Raw genomic sequence first — 23312 nt, forward strand, 5'->3', positions numbered from 1 at the left:
ACCTTCTGGTGGATGATAGGAAAGACCTATTGGAAGTTCCCGAAATAAAAACTGAAGGTGACAAGTTTATCTCTTGCGAAAATGCGTGTGATGCAGAAACAGAAAGGAGAGACCCACAGAATGCTCCTGGGGTACCTTCGGATGGAAAAGCCCAGCCTTCATTCCCCGGAAGTGAGGAGGGCGGTCATGGCCACGGGTGTCTGGCCAAGGGGGTGGAGGAGGCCGCTGCCCTGGAGAAAGCCAAGGGGAACTTGACTTTGCTGGAGCAGGCAATCGCCCTGCAGGCTGAGCGAGGCTGCGTTTTCCACAACAGCTACAAGGAGCTAGACAGGTTTCTACTGGAGCACCTCTCGGGGGAAAGGAGGCAAACCAAAGTCATCGACGTGGGCGGAAGACAAGTCTTTACCAATAAACGTAAGACACAGTTTTGCTTTTATTTTATTTAAAATTGCTTCAGAGTTGGGGGGAAAAATGAGTAAAATTTGATTTCTTCTTCCAGATAGCTTTTTGACAGCACAGTTTAAAAACCTAATTTATATTATAAAATTAGCAAATTTATTTTTCCTACTGTCTAGATTGTTCTCAGATCAAGCTTGGTCAGTTTGTAAGGGTTTCACACACCAAAAAAATGATCATTGCCTGTATTTCTTTTAATATGACTGCTTTTAAAAAAATATATCGTACTTTTTTTAAAGTACTGTATTGGATATATTAGAAGTACATTCGTATTTACTGGGTTTTAAATCATTTTATGAATCAAATCAATTCCAGAAATTTAATTTTTCTTTTCCGCCCTCTTTCTGGGATCATCTGACTGCTTTTGAGCTTCAAAATAACATCAAGCTACTTGCAAGCCAGGCAGGATGCTCTGGTCCTTCTTAGGACAAGACCAGATGCTAATGCCTTGATAAGCCTATGCTTTTACAAGCTCTCTAACTGAGGGTCCACAAACATATGGACCAAACTGAACGAGAGACTCACTGTGCTTGGAGGAGACCTTAAAATCGATCCTCAGATTTTGGGAAACTGTTCTGTGTGCCCATAAAGACTCCCCTCACTGAGTCTTGCACAGGTGGGCCTGGTGATGAGTCCTTCTGTTACGTGGAGTTTCCCAAGGGGTGGTCTTTGGCTTGTTAAGAAGAGTATTTTTAGGATCCCATCAGACGTACTGCTTCAGAACTTGCTTTTTTTATTTTTTATTTTTCAATTTAATTTTTATTTTATGTTGGTGTATACCTGATTTACAATGTTGTGTTAGTTTCAGGTGTACAGCAAAATGATTCAGTTATAAGCATATGTATATATTCATTATTTTTCAGATTATTTTCCCATATAGGTTATCACAAAATATTGAGTAGAGTTGCCTCTGCTATACAGTAGGACCTTGTTGTTTATTTTATATATTGTATTGTGTATATGTTAATCCCAAACTCCTCATTTATCTCTCCCACCCCCAACCTTTCTTCTTTGGTAAATGTAAGTTTGTTTTTAAAGTCCGTGAGTCTGTATCTGATTTGTAAATAAGTTCATTTGTATCACTTTTTTAGATCCCACATATAAGTGATATCATATGATATTTGTTTTTCTCTGTCTGACTTACTTCACTTAGTATGATAATCTCTAGGTCCATCCATGTTACTGCAAATGGCATTATTTCATTCTTCTTTATTGCTGAGGAATATTCCATTGTGTGTATATATATATATATACACCACATCTTCTTTATCCATTCCTCCACAGATGGACATTTAGGTTGGTTCCATGTCTTGGCTATTGTGAATAGTGCTGAAATGAACATTGAGGTGCATGTATCTTTTAGAAGTATGGTTTTCTCTGGGTATATGCCCAAGAGTGGGATTGCTGGGTCGTATGGTAGTTCTATTTTTAGTTTTTTAAGGAACCTTCATACTGTTCTCCATAGTGGCTGCACCAACTTACGTTCCCACCAACAATGCAGGAAGATTCCTTTTTCTCCAGCATTTTTTGTTTGTAGATTTTTTGATGATGGTCATTCTGACCAGTATGAGATGATACCTCATTGCAGTTTTGATTTTCATTTCTCTAATAATGAGCAATGTTGAGCATTTTTTCATGTGCATAACTTGCTTTCTTTAAAGCCAGTTTGTGAGGTTATTCTTGGGCACCATATAGTCTGAGAACCACAGAATTTGGGGAGGAATTTCTCAGAGATAATCAAGGTCATGTACCTGAAGCGCTGATGAGAATAAAGTGCTGGTGTGGTTGGATGTCTGAGGGCTGAGATTTATCCAGAAATCAACTGGATATTTTAAGTCCATTTTGGTAATCACCTGTAATCTTGTCAAATACTGTCTTGCAGCTCGGAGTTGGGAAAAAAAAATAATGTCATTTAGCGAGGAGTAAGATAATAGTTCTGTGCAAACACACTGTAAGGGCTGGGATAGGGACAGAATATTAAGGACTAGTATGTGGTCTGGGGCAGGAGGATGTACTAGCAGCTCTGAGTGCTCCGCTCACACTCAACTTGTGGCACTTACCTGTGCGCGCGCGTGCATGTGTGTGTGTGTGTGTCTTTAATGAACTACAAAATCAGAAAAGAATATGAGACATACTTCATATTCCAAAACCCCATCATTTCCAATATACTATATTTCATCCATTCTAAGACACAGAGTTTTCCCATTTTAGCATCTGTGTGAGATTAGAAGCATGCGCCACTATTCAGTTTTGGGTCATTTTTCCTTTCTTACTAGCACACAAAATGATGTTCCATCTTGCAGCTTATGGTATCTGCAGCCAGTGACATCCGGTCTCTGGAGACACTGATTATTTGTGCCATAGCTTAAAACACTTGGCCATACTTTGGTCATTTTTACAGAACTTTTAAGACTTTTCTTTTTGCTTACAAAAATTCACAAGGAGTAGAATGTGAGTCTGTGAACACAGGTCACGGTGGAGACTTAGATAATCGCTGATGGACCTGGATGAAGCCACAGTGTAGCCTGTGTGTAGGACGAGGTCCTGCCTTGGGGTATAAAGGCTGTGCAGGGAGGTCCAGTCCAGACCAGGAAGCAACGGGCGAAACAGTGAAGCCAACTTCAGGGGCCTCCAGGCTTCATCCAGAGGGTCTCCAAGTTCACTTTCATGCTCCCAGCTCTGGCGTGGGAGCCTTGGAGGAGACTTTTTCTCTTGCGAGTAGTCCATGCTCCTAAGTAAGAATTTCCCACGCACCTTGGGCATGTGACTTCGCTCTCAGGGAGAGAACCCCGGGGTTTAAAATGCTGTTTCAGCCAAGCCTTCAGATGAGCTGCCAGTTCTAACAATACCAAGCTTTGCTATCCTATTGCTACCAGCAGTGGGGAGGCTTTGGGTCACAGTCTAACTAGGGTCACTGTATAACTTATCCTACAGCCTACAACACTTTCGGGGTGAAGGGGAGCTATGGGGACAGTCCCACGCATCCATCAGATGTGAGTAGGACAGTCCCAGGCAAACCAGGACGTCAGGTCACCAGAGTGTAAGGTCACCTTCATTAAGCAGCATCCAGAAAAGGGAATGGAAAAGGATGAGCCCTGCCCCCATGCTGGCCCTCTGGCTCACATGGGGCACAGGGCCGGCCTGAGAGCACTGGGGGCACTGTGCTCCCCACAGAGGAGGGGCTGGCAGACACAGCGCAGGAGGGATGGCGGCGGCCCACACCTGGGCAGGTGCCAGCCTGCCTTATCTCCCATACCCTCCCTGGCTTCCCGCAGACAGTGTGGCCAGACCTCTCATGATGGTTTAGATATGCGGCCTCCCCTGGATGAGATCCAAGGGAGCAAGCCCATCAGAATTCACATCGCTTCACTTTCTTTCCAATTCGCTCTCACAGGGTGTCAGCCCACCCCCCCACCCCCAATTTCATGTTAATCAAACATCGAGGATTCTTTTTTAAGAATTTATTTAAAAAAATTTTTTTTTACAACTGAATAGGAATTTAGTTTTTCACATATCAAGTTCCCATATATCATAAGAAGTAATTCTGGTCAAAATTCTATTCAACTGATCTATAGTACTTGCTATATTCTTTTTTTAAATTAATTTTTGTTGCTTTACAATGTTGTGTTAGTTTCTGCTATACAGCAAAATGAGATATCGGGGATTTCGACTAGCGTTCTGTGGACATTGGGTGCCCAAAGGAACTTGAAATTTGGCAGCATTTTTGGACTAAGTAAAAAATATCCCCGTAAAATCATACATGTCAAAACTTTTCGTATGCCCCTTTGTCTCTTACAGCAAAGAGTGTAGTGTCGACATCCTGGCGCTAAATAAACCCTATCTCAGGAAACACAGGCCAGCTCCTCAGGCAGGTCCCTTCCCACCCACGACTCACATCCTCTCCCTGCGGGCCCCGCCCTCCCTGGCAGCGCTTCTAACGGGAAGGGTCCTTGGCTCCTCCCCCCTTTCTGAAACGCTGTCCCCAAATAATTGCATTACATACAACCTGCTGTGCCCATCTGCCCAATCCGTCGGACGGGGGAGGGGGGGGTGGAGTGTCTGCTGTCCGCAGTGTTCCGCCCCAAGACGGTTGCGCATCCGGCAGCGCTGCCCTGCTCTTGGTGCCACGTTCGGAGCCGCAGCGTGTGCGCCCTCGGCATCCTCGCAGCCAGGGCCCTGCCCGGCCCCATAGCAGGCAGCTTCCTTGCGGCAGGATGGTACAGATTATCTATTTTCGCTCTCAGCATCATGTGTTCCTGATTCCTGATACTTCGTGTTCTGAGAAGCCTGCAGCCTCCTGGCCTCCATCCAACACTGGTCCTTTTTTCTAGGTCCCCCTACTGGCTCTGGTCCTGGTTCCTCTAATGGCCCTGAATGCGAGGGGCAGGATGGCCCCAAGGCCTGGCATTGTCACTCCATGCACGAGTTAGCGGGGCAGTTTCACGCTAAGAATGCATTTCTGTTTTAAGCTTATCTACCCTCTCAACCACAAATATGAAAATATTCCTGTTAGCCCTCATTTATTTTACATATTTGTGTAACCCTCTATCTAACTCAGCAATGAGTGCATGGGAAAACTAAGACCCGGAGCCATGTTCAGCCGCCCCGTCTCAGCAGCCTGACAGCATGGTGTCCCTTTCTCTGCGGGCTGCACCTGTAGTCCACCCCCCACCACCCGGTGTCCCTGGCAGAGCCCTGCAGACCCCTCAAGGTGGCCCCATCCTTTGGGCTTCCATCGTCTGTGACTCCCCTGCAAGAACGTGCTTTTGCTGAGCCTCTTTTTGCTGCCTCCATCTTCCGTCTCTGCATCAGGAGTGAAGCAGTAGCTTCTCTTCTGCAGCTGCTGCGCGTTGCCCCAGAGATGCAGAGCCTGGGGGCTTTGGGCATCTTGGGCTCCGCAGCACTGCCCGCTGACTGGCATGGCGCGAGGCGGCCTTCTGGACTCCTGTGCTCACTGTTGTCAGAGCAGCCTCCCCACGGGACTAGGAACAGCCCCTTGAACCCGGTACGCCGGGGCCCTGGCCCTGCCGCCAGGACCCACTGGACCGGCCAGGCGGGCCCTCCTCAGATTCTGCAGCTTCTTCATTGTGTGATTTTGAAATCTGGCTTTTTTCCAGATTCCTTCAATAGGAGATAGTTTGGGTTTAAATAAATTCTTTCTTTTTTTTTGCTTGTTTTTTTTTTTCCTTTTCCAGAGCCTGTTCACCCTCTGGTGTAGGGTTGACTTTTCACAATGAGGCTGTAACTACAATCTGTGACACTACGACTTAAAACCGTCACTGTGTTTCAACACTCCCTTGCCCTGTGTCAGCCTTTGCTTAGGAAACCAAGAAAATTGACAACGTTTTTTTCTGCTTCTGCAGGTGTTAGTTGAGGGTCTTATTCAAGGCGATGTGAGAAGTATGTTTATGATGAGAAGGTCGTCTGCAAGGCCGCTCTGCTCGAGGGGGAGGAAGAGGAATAACCAGATGTCTCTCTCGATTTAATTCCTCTGTAGATTCACCGAGGCCTGAAAAGAGGGAGACCAAGTGCCCCATCCCTGGGTGCGACGGCACAGGGCACGTGACAGGGCTGTATCCCCACCACCGCAGCCTTTCGGGGTGCCCCCACAAAGTGCGGGTTCCCCTAGAGAGTGAGTACCACCCGGCCCTGAAAGAAGTCCACCAAGTTACCCACCTTCTCTTCCAGTCTGAAGTCAGAAAAGGAAATACCAAGTTTCTCTTTCTGGGTCAAGACAATTTCCGTCTAGCTGGTATTTAAAATACAGTGTATTGACAGAAAACTTGGGGTACAGTGAGGCCAATAGAGCAGGAGATGACTGACATTGAAAACATAATTTGCTACTCACGGTTCCCAAGAGGAGGGGGCACCTCAGGCCAAGCGGGGCCCCCAGGGAAGCACCAGGGCCAGCCAGGAGGTGGGGGGGTGGTGTTGGGGAGGGAAGAACTGTGACAAGAGCCTCTGCTGAGGTTTCGTGGGAGGGAGCAGGGTGAGCTGGCCTCAGCGTGGCCAGTTGGAGTTCTTCCAGTGGGCTCTGGGGCTTGGGCATTGTCTGTGGTCACCTGGGACCTGGCCGTGGGGTTAGGGCAGGTGAGGAGTGTCCTGAAGTGTGAGGAGGCCGTCAGGTATGGGCTCCACTTGGTTGGTTTGCATTTGTTTATTATCTCTAGGAATTGGGGATCCTGGGAGGGTCCGTGTCTCCAGGGTCAGTGAGGCCCTGATGTCAAAGCATCAGAAGATACAGAAAATGAGAGGCCTGGTTGACGCACTGTGTGCCCCACGGTCCTTTCTCACCTGGGGCCTCAGAGCATCCCTAAACTCAGGACGTGCGTCGCCACTGTCCCCTGCCTCCCGTCTTCAGGCAGGGAGCCTAGGGTCTGAGATGTGGCTCAGGACATCCTGCAGCCACTGAGGCCCCAAGGGAGAGCAGACCTCGTTGTCCTCTCCACCCACAGCCCCGAGGGGAGCACAGAAACTGGAGGGAAAGGAGAGGCCAGAGCTGCCCCTAAGGTGTGAAATACCTGCGTGTTCCAGCCTCTACTTTGGAGCCCGCTTATCGCAGCTCCTCTTGGGCCACACAACCCACAGTGATGGGAGTGTCTCAGTGTCACCTTCTCAAAGGCATGGTCCTGCACAGCACTGAATCTAGTCCCAGTCCTACTCACGCAGGTCACCTGAGTGTCCACTTAGTGTCCACTCAGCTGTGTGCTTTCACCATCCGCCCGTGCAGTGGGGGCGACCGACCAAGAGTCAAAATAACAGCTCTTAGGAGATAAAGGAGACTATGTTCAGAGCTTCACACAGCGTGGGAAAATAGAGAGACCTGTTTGACAAACAATGCCTGCCACCCACTCCCCCTAGGAAAAGCACATCGATATAAAAGGAAGGTTATGAGCTTCTCAGTTTAAGTTCAGTATCAGCAAAGAAGGGCTCATGTAAGTCCAGTGTTAACCGTATGTTTAGAGCAACTGCAGTATAAACAAGCTTCCGAATATAGTGTTTGAAGTTGTCAAGGGCTCATCTACTTCAGCACGAAGATCTGTAGGGAGGGAGCGTGGTGGGTTGTGACTAAGCCCATGTGATGCAATGTCGAGGTATAAGTTTGTTGGTATGTGATGTATTGATGGGAAACTGCTCTTTTCTTTCATGTGCTATTTTGTGCTTAGTTCTTGCCATGCATGAAAATGTGCTCAAGTGCCCCACCCCGGGATGCACAGGACGAGGGCATGTGAACAGCAACCGCAACACGCACAGGAGGTAATGGGATGCGACGTGAGAGAACCTTTCCACCAAGAAAACAAGGAACCTGCCCTGTGTTATCAAAACTGCTGGGTCACCATCAAATATGTTAGCACTCGACATAGATGAGAAATACCCTCAATGCGTGCAGAGTAAAAAATTAAAAAAAAAAAACCTTATTATTTACGCCCCTAGAAATTTTCATTGAGCAGCCAATTGTGCCAACAAAAACATGTCATATTTGAAGACTGGGGGTAGATACTCATATAATGGTACACAGAGAGCCTGGTCTCTGCTCTGAACCTCCCCAGAGCTGTTTGACCTTGGAAAGAGTGGCTTAGGGGTCATCTTGAACCCAATCCAATACGCACTAAGACAGTCCCCAAAGAGCTTCAGATTGCTGAAGGTAAACATCATTTCATTTCTTTGAGATTTATTTCACTGAGATCGCAACTAACTTAAACCACATGTGTGCATTTATATACATCTATATTGCGTATATGTAAGTATTTTTGGTGAAAACGCTTATTGTTTTATGTGTTTCATGTATAGATTATGTGGTCATGAGATACTAGTTGACGCATAAGCATATTGCCGGAAAACTTACATCTGTACTCTCCATTTAAACTGAGATATAAAATTAAGTCCCTAGCATTTTGCAAAAAACACTAAGCTGTCATGGAATTATCATGCTAACATCGAGCTGGACAATTGCAGTTGGATAAGTGCATTCTACTTAAAATATTATGAAATTTCAGAATAATGTAGTTATTTCTCCCTTACATAATATTTTGATTTAAAAATGAGCTTGTTTTCTGTCAACTCTGAGATGAGGTTTGGGGACAAATGTTGACACAGTAGTTTGCAAAACCCTTTGGGATCTTTTAGGATGAGAACGGTGCTAAGTGAACTATTAATACAACTTAACATTTGGTGCACGCCAAGAATGCTGTGAGGTAAGTGCCAAAGCAAATTACATTATCTTTTTAACTCAGATCCACCCACTTTTTTTTTTTTAACAGCCTTTCTGGTTGTCCAATTGCTGCAGCTGAAAAATTGGCACTGTGCCAGGACAAGAATCAGCTTGATTCTCCTAAAACTGGGCAGTGTCCGGAGCAGGGTCACAGGTATGCTGCTGCCCCAGGCTGCCCGATACTCCCCGAGGGCCGAGCTCCTACACAGAGGGTCCTTCACCCCCCAGGTGCCAGCTCACCGTGGGCCGCCTTCCTTCCAATGCACAGCCACCAGTGTCCCCATGAGAGGCTGGGTCAGCAAGTCGTGCTGTCACTGAGCGGAACTGCTGGACCCTCCAGAAGTGTAACTTGAAATTAATCTGCATGCAGAAGTCACATAATGTGGATGAATCTAAAAGATATAAAGTGTATGATAGCATATATTAATCAGAATCCTAAACACAACGCCTCCCACTAGTCAAGTAGGTGTCCCGTTATGGCTGACGGAAACTTTCTGCCTCATGAATCCCTCATCACTCAACATGTGTGATGTGACACATTCATCGCTCTCTTCCAGATGTGCGTACAGTTTCTTTAGAACAAAAATTCATTCCAAATTGGTAACTGTGAATAAAACACCTCCTATTGGTCCTGGGTCCTTCACAGTCTCCAGCAGTTTGGAGGACCTTACTTACACCTGAATAATAAGCTATGAATGATGACATGGTGTGAGGTGATACCCTTATTATATTCGTACAAAAATCATATACGTAGGAAAAGTGATTTCAAAATTACAACAGATGACCGAATCTTCATTGCTGTTACTGAGACACTGGAATGAAAAAACAGTTATCAGGAACATTTGCAAGATGCGGTGCCCCTCAATATTTGCTTCTATAGATTTAATTAAAAGAGTCTAATTGGCATGACTTTGCCAAGAGTGAAAATCACGTGAGTGAAGACCATAAGTCAAGCAAAGATCGCGAATTACTGAATAACTAGCAATTAAAAATCTTGTAACAAGATTCTTGATTAGTATCACTATATTCTGTAGTTTCTCCCTAAGTAGGTTATTTATCAAACATAGAAATAGCATTGTTTCATTTTGCTCATTTCTTAAAAGAGAAGTATTATTTTAGACTAGAACACAGTTGCAGTATTAGGGGTATAAATCAAGTTATATATGCAATAACAAGTTCAACTAATTACTCAAATATTTTGATGTAGCAGCTAAAAAGGTTTTTTTCTGTTTTGGGGGGGGGTTTGTTTATTTTTTTAACCTAATCCAAGAAATATCATTGAAACTTTGACATTCTCATGAGTAAGGTATGTTTTGGTGAAAAACAAAAGAAAAAATATGTATTTTTGGTATTGCTGAATTCTGAAGGTGTATTTGTTTGTGTTCTTTTAACATGAGACCACAGCATGACAGTATTTGTGTTTTCCTTGGTTGGCATTGGTGCTACACAAATATGATGCCCTTGTTTAATCCATGCAGTAATTCTAAAGGAAGATTTAAGGCACGTTCAGCTTTTGAGATAATTCTATTGAAAAATTTGATAGCTATTATAATACAGTAATTTTGATTCATATTGAAACAATGGCAGTTTAATCGATAAAATATTGAAATACTATTTAAAATATTAGTTAGAGCAGCAAAAACATTCAGTCTGAAGGTGGGAGAAAAAGGTGAAAAGCCTTAGAAGAAATTCCCAGTTCAGGAATCAAGTTCCTGATGCTGACCGTGCTGTCAGGGCCCTGCCAGCTCTGCAGAACAGAATCTAGTGACATTTTCTCACTAGTTACAGCTGTGAATTTTCACTGCTACCCTGATGAACAGTCCTGAGCAGCAGGATATGCACACCTTATCAGTGCCCTAATGACAGTCCCGTGGCACTTTTCTCTAAGTAGTTCAGAGTGCTAACAGACATCAAATACCTGTTCCTTAAGCATCCCCACAAATGAATGGAGGATGGCACATCCTCTCTTACTGATGGGAGGCTCAGACACACGACGAGCAGCCTCCCCGCAGCCACCGAGGGTCCGAAGTGCCTCATTGTCCCTCACTCCACTTCATCCTGTGTGACCACAGCGCTTTTCCCCTGTGCGTGTCTTTGTGGGCACCTGCAGGCATGACGCACCCGACCTGCTTTAAATTCTGATGCTGGGATGCTGCTGAGAGTGTCGTCCTATTTCTTCTGAGCTCTGCCCCTCTCTCTTCAGGACGAGCTTGGTGAAACAAATCGAATTCAATTTCCGATCACAAGCCATCATCTCTCCCAGAGCCACAGGGTCCAGAGAACAAGAGAAGTTTGGAAAAGTACCTTTCGACTATGCCAGTTTCGATGCCCAGGTTTTTGGTAAACACCCTCTCGTACAAACAGGTCAAGGCCGAAAAACACCACCGTTTCCTGAATGTAAGCTTCGAATTCTAATACTTATTCCCCCAAAAATGCATCTTGTGTATGTGCGTGTTGGTGAGTGGCATGTATTTAAATATGTAATATACTATTTACTGCTGGGAGGAGAGAAAATATATCATACAGTGACATAAAATACAGATAGCAATAACAAGCTAATCAGTGCTACTGATCTTACATGAAGTTACACTGAATATGGTGAATAGTTAGTGAATCAATTATCTACAAATGCAGTACCATTGTTGAAACTAAGTATGTAATTCTAAAGAAATATTTAATTCTCATTTAGCCAGGATTGGGATTAGTACACTGAAAACTGCAATAGCTATAAAAATACAGTAATTTTGGTTCCTATTAAAATTATGAAAATTTAATAGGTAAAAATATGGAAATACTACTTAAAATATTGCTTACATTAGAAAAAGCATTCAAACTAAAAGTGGGAGAAAAAGTGAAAAGTCTGAAAAGAAATTCATCACTCAGGAATCGAGGTTTTACTAGGAAAAGAAACATTCAGGCTATGGAGATCATCCCCAAATATAAGAATTAATGCAGAAACATTTACAGTGTGTCAGCTCTCTAATGCGAACACATCTGTACAGACAACCCAAAGATACTGTAACATAGGAAACTTGGTGCTTTTACTAACAGTTCCTCACATTGTTTAGAGGCCTTGAATATTCTGATGAAAAGGTGAGAAAGTGAACATTGGGAAGAAACCCAGGAATGATTTCTGCAAAGTAAAATAATCCCCCAACTGGAGTCCTCCGTAGACCACAAATTTTTCACGTTGTACAAATCCCTGGACTCCCTTAGACCTCACACGTAGTTACCCAGACGTAGTGCTCTTAGGGGCACACGGTGCTTCTCCCTTCCTCAGTGATGTAGTCACCTTTTTTAAAGAACGTGAATGCCATATAAAACCTAACAGTGGATAAACAGACTTGAAAGGAGTTTGTCCACCAACAAGAAGTACGTTAAACTCCAGAAGATAGTTTACCTGGTCTTACTAAAAATAGGGTACAGTCAACATAAGTAACCACTGACAACCTGTTAGATTCAGGAAAAAAATTATGCAACACACACAATGTTTTGTATCTATCTGTATATATATATATGTGTGTGTGTGTGTGTGTATACACTTCTATTATATATACACAAAATATACACACTTACATATATGTTGAATTCAGGTGAAACTAATTAGTAACAGCATTCTATATACTTATAATATGGATTTTGGTTTAAAATGTGGAACATTCAGTGACGTTTTCATATTTTTGTAACTATAGGAATAACATTTGGTAATGTTTTAAATTATTTTATGAAAAACGATGATCAAATATTTAAAATAAACACTACTTAGAATAAAGTAGCTAACTGCCTTTATATTATCCCACGTTAAATCTCGGGTGTGTCTCCCGGTCCCTCTGTGATGTTTACAAACACCCAGAGGGAAGAGAAACGCATTTGATACTTTCAGTGACAACTTGGTACCCATGAAAGAGACATAAAGCAGGACTCAGCCTTTATAACTCAGTGCTTTCTGTTCATCTTGAGAACACACGCTCTGTGCATCCCTCACTCACTGCCCTGCACCCAAGCATGAAAGTGCCAGCTCATGAAAGACTTCGCCATCGACTCAGTTCCATCCAGTTGGAGGAAGAAAAACTTCTACTGGTTTAAGCACAAACAAAGCTGCCTATCAAATAGCAAAAAGATGCAAGTCCATGTCTAAGTATAGATTGCTATTATGAAAACACACATTGAAAGGGTCCGTATTCCTCCACTGGGATTCCTGGTCCTCACACACACACCATTTGTGGATGTGCTGGCCGTAAGCCTCTATATCCCTCATGGGTTTTGCTAGTGTGTTTTTGAATCTACCCGCGCTGCCAGTGCACCTGCCTGCTAACATTAGTTTCAGAGTTTTTGCCATAAGACATGGAAATACAAAAAAAAAAAAAAAAAAATTAAGAGAATAGGCATTCTTTCCCCGCAATCACATCATTTGATCTGTGAACTTCTGTAAAAACCGATCTGAATAACCTCCATTTCATGTACCTGGGGATAATGGAGGGTGTTTTAATTTATTCTCCACGTATTTCCATGCAAGAAGTTCTGTCTTGAAAACAAATCTATTTAATGACTAAGTCCATGTACGTGCAATTGCTAATCAAATCTCTCTTCAACAGCGAAGCATTTTTCCCATCCAGGGAAATTTCCTAGCCGGCTGCTGAGCGCAGGCGCCCACACACCGAGCCCCGGCCGTGCCAGCTCTCATGGCCACGGGCAGCGCAGTGCAGACACCCACCTAGCGGCAGCTGCTGCCATCCTCAACCTCTCCACCCGCTGCAGGGAGGCCGCGGACATCCTCTCCAGCACGCCGCCACAGAGTCTGCCTGCCAAGGTAGGCCGGCCAAAAGCCCGGAGGGGGGCCGGCGGCTCAGGCGCACCGTGAGAAGAAACTGCCTGCGGGTCCCAGCCACCCTCCCCACCCCCGTGCACGGCCCCTCTCGCCTTGGGAAGAGCACACGGGCAGGCATGAGCATGGTGGGTGTCAGGACCTCAGAGGGAGACCGTGGCTCTTTTGCTAGGTGGGCACCAAAGCTGGGGGAGGGCAAGCTATGAGGCCGTTTGGGGGGACTCCATGGGCTCCAAACCTCTTTCTGCACCGGGGGCTCTGGTGCACGAGGACGGAGACTGCACTGGAGTCCGTCTAGACAATGGCAGCTCTTCGCTGTCTGCGAGTCCAAGATGGTAGGATGTGTTCGGTTAAACAGCCAGTTGTAAAACATTGCAACATTCATGAACACTCATTATAGTACATGTGACTGTCACATAGTAAGATGGTCTGAGTTGCTGCAGTTTTTACGAAGGACATATCGTAAAACCTGGATCCATTAAATCAACAAGAAAGGGCTTGGGGGATCTTGAGAACTCAAAGCCCAAATTCAAATCCAAAATCAAATTCTGTGAAGTTTAGGAGATCCCACCATCCTGGAGCTCACAAAATGAATCACATTTCTCTAACAACCTCTCCTCTCTGACTAACATGGAGAAGTAGACATCTGTATGCATGATGCCTTGATGAAAACAAAAAGCAAAGATCCTTCACGTCTTGGCTTTTGAGGAGGGCTTGTGTTGCTCCAGAGTAACAGTGACCCTCAGAGGGAGGGTGAGCTTCCACAGTCAGCTGGACCCTGTAACTCCTGTCTATACCAAGGGCTGTTAAAAGAGATTATTTTCCTATCTAGATGGCTGAAGCCAGCTGGAAGAGGGTGCCCAGGCTTATTTGGAGAAGAGATGTTAGCCTTACTTTTGGTGGAAGATCCCCTGGGTTAAACTTAACTTGGAACTTGGCAAGCACAGCTCTGGCTCCCTTCCCCTTTAAGCTCAGCCCGTCCGCGGTGCGGTCAGCTGCTCACCTGTGCCGGGTGCCAGGCCTTCAGGAGAGCAGGGTGCCCAGTGCGTCGAGCATTTGACAGAAGAATCAGAATTAGCTTCTGGACAAACCCGAGCCAAGTAAACCCCAGGAAGAGCTGGTGGCCAAAAACCACTCAAAAACAATTTTTAAACAAATGAGGTTCTTAAACAAAGAAAAACACATCGCCTCAAAAATATAAAGAAAACGCTAAGCTCTCCAAAATCACAGGCAGAAATTATTTACATAAATGAATGATGTAGGATCCTTTAAAATGTAACTTTGGTTATTTTTAAATTCGTTTTTAAAAACCGGAATACGTTTCTCCTTTTTAAAAGTATATTCTAATATGCAGCTCGTTGGAGAAATACTAAACTATCTTCCTTCCTAGTGCTTTATTATTTGTTTGTTTAGGCTGTCCTATAAGAATAAAAGTGCCAATATTATAATGGTTAAGGCTGCTTAAATTACTTGAGTAAATGGTTGTAGAGCAAAGGCTTTCCATCTACATGGGTAGATACTTTTCTGTTCCTCAGAATTCTGCCTTTAACTTTTATATTCTCTGTGTTCTATTAATTGCTGAAGTCAAACTATGAATCAAACAAAGATGACTACAATTTGAAGGTATATTCCCTTATCGATATACGTTCTTCTCTTTTAAAAACACATTTCTGGTCGGAAAACTGACTGTTAAATGGACACATTTGGAAAATTCAGATGGTGGACTCTCTGTGTGTCTTTGATGCTCCTGCCGGGGTGCTCTGTGTGCTGGGCTTGCTCTGCGGAGCTGACGCATCCGCCCAGGTGACGGGAACCCCTGCACACGTCTCAGCCTCCGAATGCCAACCAAGCCCTAAGGGCAGGAGCCAAATCATTGAGGAGACGGAAAGGGTGGAAGAGATGGAAAGTGCACCTGTCGGCTTTTAGAAAGAGTTTGTGATACGGGTGGTTTTAAAAACCTTTTTCCTACAAAAATTGTCTTGTTCAACATCGTGCTCGTAAAAATAGGGTTGCTGTGACACCCTACACTGTCTTCCTTGTGCAGGAGCCCTCTTTCAGGTCTGCATTTGCACACAACTGTAACAGTTTGCAGAATTTTATCCTGTTGGATCCTGTTTTCTGAATATAAAAGAGAAACTCATACATTCCTGAAGCCACAAAAAGTAATTATTGTAGGGAAAAAAAAATGAGAAAATGCCTAAGTAATTAACCCTGAAAAATGGGCTCTGATCAAACAGTGTCCAGCGACCGCCATTTCTATTGTCTGTGCCCTTTGCTTAATGTAAGATTAAGTGTAAACAGTCTTCCACTCCACACTGAAGACTAGCCTGATTCTCTCTCTACCAGGATTTGATCCTTCACCCATGGCAGGCTGTTAGTATATTTATTTTTGCTAGCCAAAATCCGTAGATCTCTGAGATCCTAGTTTAAAAAGAAGGATGTAGAGATGTACGGCTTTTCCCTACTCTTGACTTCTAGGGCAGAGCATAGAAGCATTTCTGATGCACCAGAGCGATTCTAGCAGGTGGACTCAGCTGTCCCAACCACAAGGTCTGTAGGTGCTAGGCTGCCCAAGCCACAGGTTAGAGTCCATCAGAGACCCTGCCTTCAAGGAGCTTATGGTCAGAGAAGGACAGAGGAAGTGGTCATTCCAGGTGCAGAGCTGGGTCTTCGGAGGTGATGTTCCTGGAGTCCAGGGCAGACATGGGTGGCTCTGTAGGGAATTTGATCAGAACTTGGACGAGGGATTTATTTTCCATCTGTCTCCATTTAGCCCTTTCCTTTACCCGCTGAGCTTCTCTGAAGTTGCTTAAAGAGCCCAAGAGGAGACCAAATTACAGATGATGCACGTGAACATGACCTTGTTAAAATCAAGCCAGAGAACACTAACCTTAAGATTGCCTTCATAACCACATGTCAGGGCTATAACAGACCCTTTCATGCTATGTGCAAACTCACAACTGACTCCAAGTTTATTGGGAGACCTGAATTTGTGATTTGCATAACCCCTACTCTTATGGAAGATAAGGGGGAGAAGCTGACTTCAGAGATGCAAGAGAATGTCTTCTAAAGACAATGAAACACAATATGGACGTTCCAAAGTGTTCTCCTCCTTCCAAAGTTAATCAGCCTGAGCATCCGCCCACCCAACACTAAAGCGCCTCCTTCACAGCCCCTCCCAGCACTGAGCTGAGATGCCAGGGCTCGCACTGCCCATCGCTGCTCAAGCTCGAGTCCACCACATCCCGAAAGTAGATCTTGGAATTATTTGTTAAAATCCAATCCAGCATGTACACGGCACGTCTACACCACCTAAATCACCTGTGTGTGTTTTAAGTATCTCTTTGAGGAATTGAGTCAGGAGGAAAAATTAGTGACAGCAATCCTTCGTGGAGATCGTCATGGTGATGGGTGCTTTTGGCTAAAGGATAAGCCCCGTCTGCGATACTAGCACTGTCCTTGGTCCTGAGCTTTGTATACTGTTCTTCATTTCCATTTGGAAATAATGTGAGTTTGCAAAACACACACAGACCACAGCTTCACACACACCCCCTTTAGTCTGGAGATGGTGCTCCAGAGATGAGGGCAGGGCTGAGAAGAACCGGGCAGCAAGAGGAGGGAGTGGCAGGATTTGCCGCGTTCCCTGAGCCCCGCACTGCATCCTCCTCCTCCTCCTCCGTCCTCCTCCTCCTCCTCCTCCCCCCGGCAGCGGAGGTAGGAACAGGCATACAGTCTATCTTTATCCCAATCGCTGCCGCTTGCCAAGTGTTCTGTTTGTTTTGGTGTTTTCCCCACCTGTTTAGATATAGTCGCATATGCACAGTGTGCCTTCAAAGAAAACAAAAAATTGACACTTGCTTGAAATGTTTAAAGTTCAAAGTCTGTTTTGCGTTTGAACAAGGCCTAGAAACAACAAGATATCACATCGCCATTCCTGCTGCCTGCTCTCAGAAATAGCCTGGCGGATCTGGGAGCGGTTAGAATCCAAATGCAGCCTTTTTCAGTAACTTCAACATGAAGTCGGAGGATGCTATAGAAAGTGAGAGGAATGTTCTGAGGGACTTGAGTCAGGATCTCACGGAACCAGCTGACATACATGTGGGGAAACTGCATCTTTTGCCTCTGTGTAGAACAGCATAGGGAGGTCTCTTAGGGTCCAAAAACCCAATCAAATTATTATTATGACCAGTTGTTCTTGTTGTTTATTGAACACCTACTGTGTGCCAGGCACTGTAAATAAGTGCTCTTCCCATAATAATCCTTTTTAATCCTTCTAGAAACTCTGTAAAGCAGATACTATTATCCCATTTTGTGAAGAAAGTAGTGTGGAGGTATTAAATAATTGCTTCCTAGTGGCACAGCTACAGCTGTTGGAGCCAAAATTTGAATTCACACCTGTCTAAACTTCTGATCTTCTTGAAGAGCTTATCATTCCCTTGTATATAGACTGCTGGCCCACCAAGAGTTTTCACTTTGACTCCAAGTGCCAGACAAAGATTTGAGGGAAATGGTTATACATATAACTTTAATTTTATGCCTTATATCAGCCACTTACTTCTCTGAATTCTGCCACTGAATTTGTATTGAGAACACCTCCCAAGTCTATACTCTTAATAGTTTTAATTTTCAATTGCTGTTTAGTAAGAATAAGATGTTTTCAGTTCATTTATTTATTTTAATTATTTTTTAATTCTTTTGTGGCATGCGAGATCTTAGTTCCCTGACCAGGGATTGAACCTGTGTCCCCTCCAGTGGAAGTGCAGAGTCTTAACCACTGGACCACCGGGGAAATCCCTCATTTGTTTATTGTTAATACCCTGTCTACTTTTTTTTTTTGTGGGTAAGCAAAAGCATTTTATATTTTTATATTAATTTATTTTTAAATTTAATTTTTATTTTATTAGAGTATAGTTGATTTACAATGTTGTGTTAGTTTACAGTGTACAGCAAAGTGATTCAGTTGTGCATACACATATATTCATTCTTTTTCAGATTCTTTTCCCCTATAGGTTATTACAGATTATTGAGTAGAGTTCCCTGTGATATAAATAGCACAGGATAAATTAGGAGTTTGGGATTGACATATACACACTACTATATATAAAATAGATAATCAATAAGGACCTTCTGTACAGCACAGAGAACTCTACTAAATACCCTGCTTACTTTGAAAACATATTTCAGAGGGTGTTCGATACCTAAAAGATAATTCCCCAAAAAAACCCCCTGAAGAAGGAACAGAAGAGCACGAGCTGCAAGTTGGAAGCAGAAACCAGGCTGTAGGCCACCTACCCTCGCACCCCGTCAGCCCCGTCACAAAGGAGAGGTGGTGGTGACCTCTCTTGTATCAGCAGAAAACCTGCCAAATAAGGAAAACAAGGCTATCTTATTCTACCAATGTCTTGAAAGTTAATGCTTTTCATAATCAGAGTATTTAAGGTAAAATTACAATTTTGCTTTTTTTTACTTTGTCACCATCTTTGAATATAAGATAATGGTTCATTGTTGAAACAATATAATATCATTTACCTGGAAAATATTGGAGGAAAACAGCCATCAGCCTCTCCTCTAACTACAAATACAAGAATTTCTATGTTTTCCCTTTTGTTCTTCAGAAAACAAGTGTCTCCCCATTTTCTTTAGTTGTAAGTGTAGCCAGAATACCAGGTCTTCTCCTTCTTTCAGTGACATAACTCTTATCCTTGTTGCAACAAAGTCCTCATAATTATCATTTTACTGATCACACAATGTACCATTTAATAGATGTAGCATAATAGCATTTCTCTGTTGGCAGACATCTGGGTCTCTTCTTATTTTATAGTACAGATCAGGCTTATAATGAATAATTATCCAACTTTCAGTTGAATAATAATTGATAATTGTATAATTTATATGTAAATTATATAACTTAAAATAATAATTTATAGTCTGTTTCACCAAGAATGTCCTATATGCACCAAATAAGCTCTTTGAAGGCAGAGACACTACTGTATATTTTTCAATTTTCTTTTCCCCCCAAAATATAGTGGCTTGAAAATATTATGTGCTTTCTCAATCATTTCATGAATAAATACATCATAGGTAGCATCTGTAAATCAAAAGGGGCTGAAATACATGTCACTGATGTCACTCCTAAGCTGTAAAGCATAGGAGTAGTATTAGACCAGCCTCAAAAAGCTTAAAATTCAAATGATAAAAATAAGGGTCTAAAACAGCCCTTTGCGAAAAGAGCATGTTAGGAGTCGGGCTGGGGGTCCATGTCAGGGTAGGGCCGTCCCCTCCCCCTCCTGCAGCCTCTCCCTCCACCACCCTGTCCTCATTGCTCTGCCATTTGGAGTTTCAAGCACAGAGAGAAGTGATGTCTATTGATACTGCTCTGAATAAAATCCATGCAGTAAATGTGTGATCCACCCATCCATGGGCAGAAAGGGGCCCTTCTCTGGTGCTGTGTGTAATTGTCGGATGCATCTGTGAGCTCACTTAAAGCCCATCTGTACCCGCACGGCCGCCTGCTCCCCCCAGCCTGGTCAGGTGCTCAGAGCAGCCGGCTGGGGCATGGGGCACAGAAAAGCACTTCTTTTAAATGTTAGGAGTGCTTTTTTTTTTTTTTTTTCAGTTAGCCCATTATTACTCAAGATGTAAAACCATCACAACTCTGAGAATCTCTGATTTTTTAATTCACTCATTGGAAGTTTTTATTTTTTCCTGTAAAAACTAAAATATATATTAGTGTTGTCTTGGAATAGTTGGTATTTTTTCAGCGAGCTCGAATCTGCACTATTTATGGGTTTTGCACTATAAAATGCTGCAGCCCAGTCATGTGACTCCTTTTTCCTAAGCCATCTGTCACAGAGGTCTGGAATTTTATGTGAATGTTGGTTGTGCAGTCTTAACCCAAGTTTTTAATTTTTTTTATGAAAAATGTCAGCAACTACAATATTTAGCATTTTACTTTACATTGGCCATTAAACTTGATTGCTATAGCTCTGTTTCATTGCTATAGTTACATGTCAGCTTTGAAGCCAAAAATTGTTTTGATGTGCTCGTGGCAGAATACATTGCATCATGGAGAGAGCACGCAGCACCGATATAGTTAATATCTTGGATTTTTGTAACTAAGGTTTATTAATGCTGGTATAAAAATGTATTTGATATTATACAGATGGCATAAGATGTGGTGGTTACTAAGTTATTATCCCGGATAAGCTGTACTGTGACATTCAGGGCTTAAAACTATCACAGGAGATTAAACTATTTACTAAAAAGGACAGAAAGATATGACCAAAGCATCTTAGTACAAATATATTAGAAGTGTATTTACCTCCCACAAATATAATAGAGCATCTCTACCTCGTAGGCTGAAAGATTGAGAACAGGAAATTTGCGGGTAAAACAAGCAAACAGAAGTGATGCTTTTATTTTTTAATTCAGGCAGTAGCTCTTGTGAATCACATCTCAGTGGGAACCACTGGGGAGGGGGTGAGGACAGGGTGTAAATGGGGAGTTAAAATAAACCCCTGCGTCGTAACTGTCGGGGATCTTGGGAACACATTCAGAGAAGACTGCTGCTTTGCTGGCCAGAAGGAAAAGAGAAAAGACCCAGCCCGGAAGTTAGCTGTGAATTGATGGGTGACAGTGAAAATACCAGAAAGGTATTCACGTGACCCACTTAGGAGGGTTACGAGCCCGTTCTCCCCGCATTCTGGGAGTTCCTGCCTGGCGGTGTTCACGGTTCAGGAGCTCGCACACCCTCCTCAGGCACATGACTTGTGGAAGGTCCAGGGCACATGGGGACTCTGTTGGCTCTGGAACCTTAAAAACAAAACGAAGCTTAGCCAAAGGTCTCCCGAGGAGAAGCATTATGCGGTAGAATTAAAGGCTCATACTGAGTATCTGGAAAAGAATCACCTTTATTCTGAAGTCTTCACTGTAGACCTCACCGCCACCCCACCCCCCCGCATCATGCTGGCAGTTGCTGCCTCCAGGCCCTGAAGGGAACTATGGGGTGCGCTGCCCGCCCCCACAGCCCACCCCCCACGCGTTAACCAAGCTTTCCTGGCTCAGGTCACCCAGGGTAAAATGTCACTTTCGTGGGAATCGAATCTAATTCTAATATTTCCCAGTAAAAATTCTCTTCCAGCTGGTTATTTTTGCATGTTTTCCACGTTAGATTCATATTGTGATGGGGGAGGAATATGGTGCCTCTTTCTAAACTCAAGTGTTAATGCTTTAAAGGATGAATTGGGAGTGATAATTCTGCAAACTAGAAAGGAAGATCCAAAGCTAAACTTGAAAGAAAAAAAAAGAAAAAAAGATAAGACAGGTTTAGCCCATACGTTTAGTACTTGGACCATCTTATTTATATTAGGCTTACTTTGTTTAAACCCAGAAACACAAAGCTCATTAATGGGGCTGCTCTGAAAAGTCTGCCTAAGAATTGAACATTAACCAAAGCCAATCAGAGAGCTAGATTTAAAATCAGATATACTTACATAAAAGCTGGCATTTAAAATGATCCCTTAAAAGCCCCACATGGCTAGGCTACCACGGCAAACTGCTTAAATGATTTTCTGTTTCCTGTTGTACACCAGGGCACGGAGATAGAAGTGGATGAAAATGGCACATTGGACTTAAGCATGAAGAAAACCCGTATCCTGGACAAAGCTGCACCCCTAAGTTCCACTAACCCTTCTGTTCCAACCGCTTCCTCCTCTCCATTCAAAACCAGCAGCCTGTTGGTTAACGCTACATTCTACCAGGCCCTCTGTGATCATGAGGGCTGGGACACGCCCATCAACTATAGCAAAGCTCATGGGAAGACAGAGGAGGAGAAAGAGGTATTGTTTCCATGTTGACCAATAAACTGGAGACAGAGCTTGGTCGGAGAGTGCGGTCAGCTTTTCCTCCTGGAATGCTTCTCACAATCCTGTGTAGATAATACGTCCGTCGTTCTGTGCCTTGTTTTCGATTTGGGAAAGTGATGGCTTTAAATTTCAGGAGGAATTGACAAATGAATCCAACGTTTCCCATCCCTTGCCTAAAATGAGATGTCATTAGAGCACGCTGTATCCCCATCACGGCTGAGTCGTATGCGCTGCGCGAGAGGTGATGTCCTCTGTCCCTTTGGGCATGGCAACCTGTGAGGCACAGGGGTCACTCAGTGCCGAGCTGCCGGCCTGCATATGCTTGGCACCATAGGCCAGAGCAGGAGAACAAACCAGGGCAAGGGTGCATCTTGTCAAATTTCCTCCTGTGGTTTTGTGGAGGGATGGTGCTGGTATCCCCTAGGGCAGAGCCATGGTCTGGGGACGGGTCATGGACATGGGCTGTCTCAGCCGTGGCAACCCCAGAGTTGTGGGCTGAGTTATCCTTGGAGGTGGCTTCACCCCTGGGTGCCAAATACTGTGGCCGAGCAGGAACTCATCAGTTTCATCTTGTAGCTGGAGCCCCCGGTGGGTCTGATGGGCCGCAACTCAGTATCTGTCATTCAGCAGAGGTCTTGGCCACACTCTCCACTGGTTAGACGTGATGGCATGGCAAATGTGACCCAGTTTTACTGGAAGTGACTCTGTTTGTCAGGGAAGTGGTTAGTACTTGCCAGCTGACATGTTTAGAGAACTGAAATAGACATTCAAAAGTGGGCATCGTCACCTTTTCAGCTTTGTGAAAGTTCAGAGACTTTGGAGGAAGACTAATTTGATTTAGCATATACTTTATTTTTTTATTGAGGTATAGTTGATTTGCAGTATCATGTAAGTTTCAGATGTACAGCACAGTGATTCAGCCATACATATATATGTATATATACAGAGATATCTG

At 43.8% G+C, this 23312-nt stretch overlaps 1 protein-coding gene across 1 annotated transcript in view; it reads left to right on the top strand.

Annotated features, from left to right (window-relative positions):
- The window catches only part of ST18 (ST18 C2H2C-type zinc finger transcription factor), a 92264-nt gene that overhangs the window by 38585 nt on the left and 30367 nt on the right, over window positions 1-23312 (top strand). Inside the window, exons 8-14 of the mRNA XM_057736998.1 lie at window positions 86-414; window positions 5954-6088; window positions 7623-7713; window positions 8718-8822; window positions 10872-11065; window positions 13264-13478; window positions 22085-22330. Coding sequence (XP_057592981.1) covers window positions 86-414; window positions 5954-6088; window positions 7623-7713; window positions 8718-8822; window positions 10872-11065; window positions 13264-13478; window positions 22085-22330 — 1315 coding nt within the window. The remainder of the gene's footprint in view (window positions 1-85; window positions 415-5953; window positions 6089-7622; window positions 7714-8717; window positions 8823-10871; window positions 11066-13263; window positions 13479-22084; window positions 22331-23312) is intronic.

This window comes from Hippopotamus amphibius, chromosome 5, assembly GCF_030028045.1.
Source record: "Hippopotamus amphibius kiboko isolate mHipAmp2 chromosome 5, mHipAmp2.hap2, whole genome shotgun sequence".
NCBI classification, from domain to species: domain Eukaryota; kingdom Metazoa; phylum Chordata; class Mammalia; order Artiodactyla; family Hippopotamidae; genus Hippopotamus; species Hippopotamus amphibius.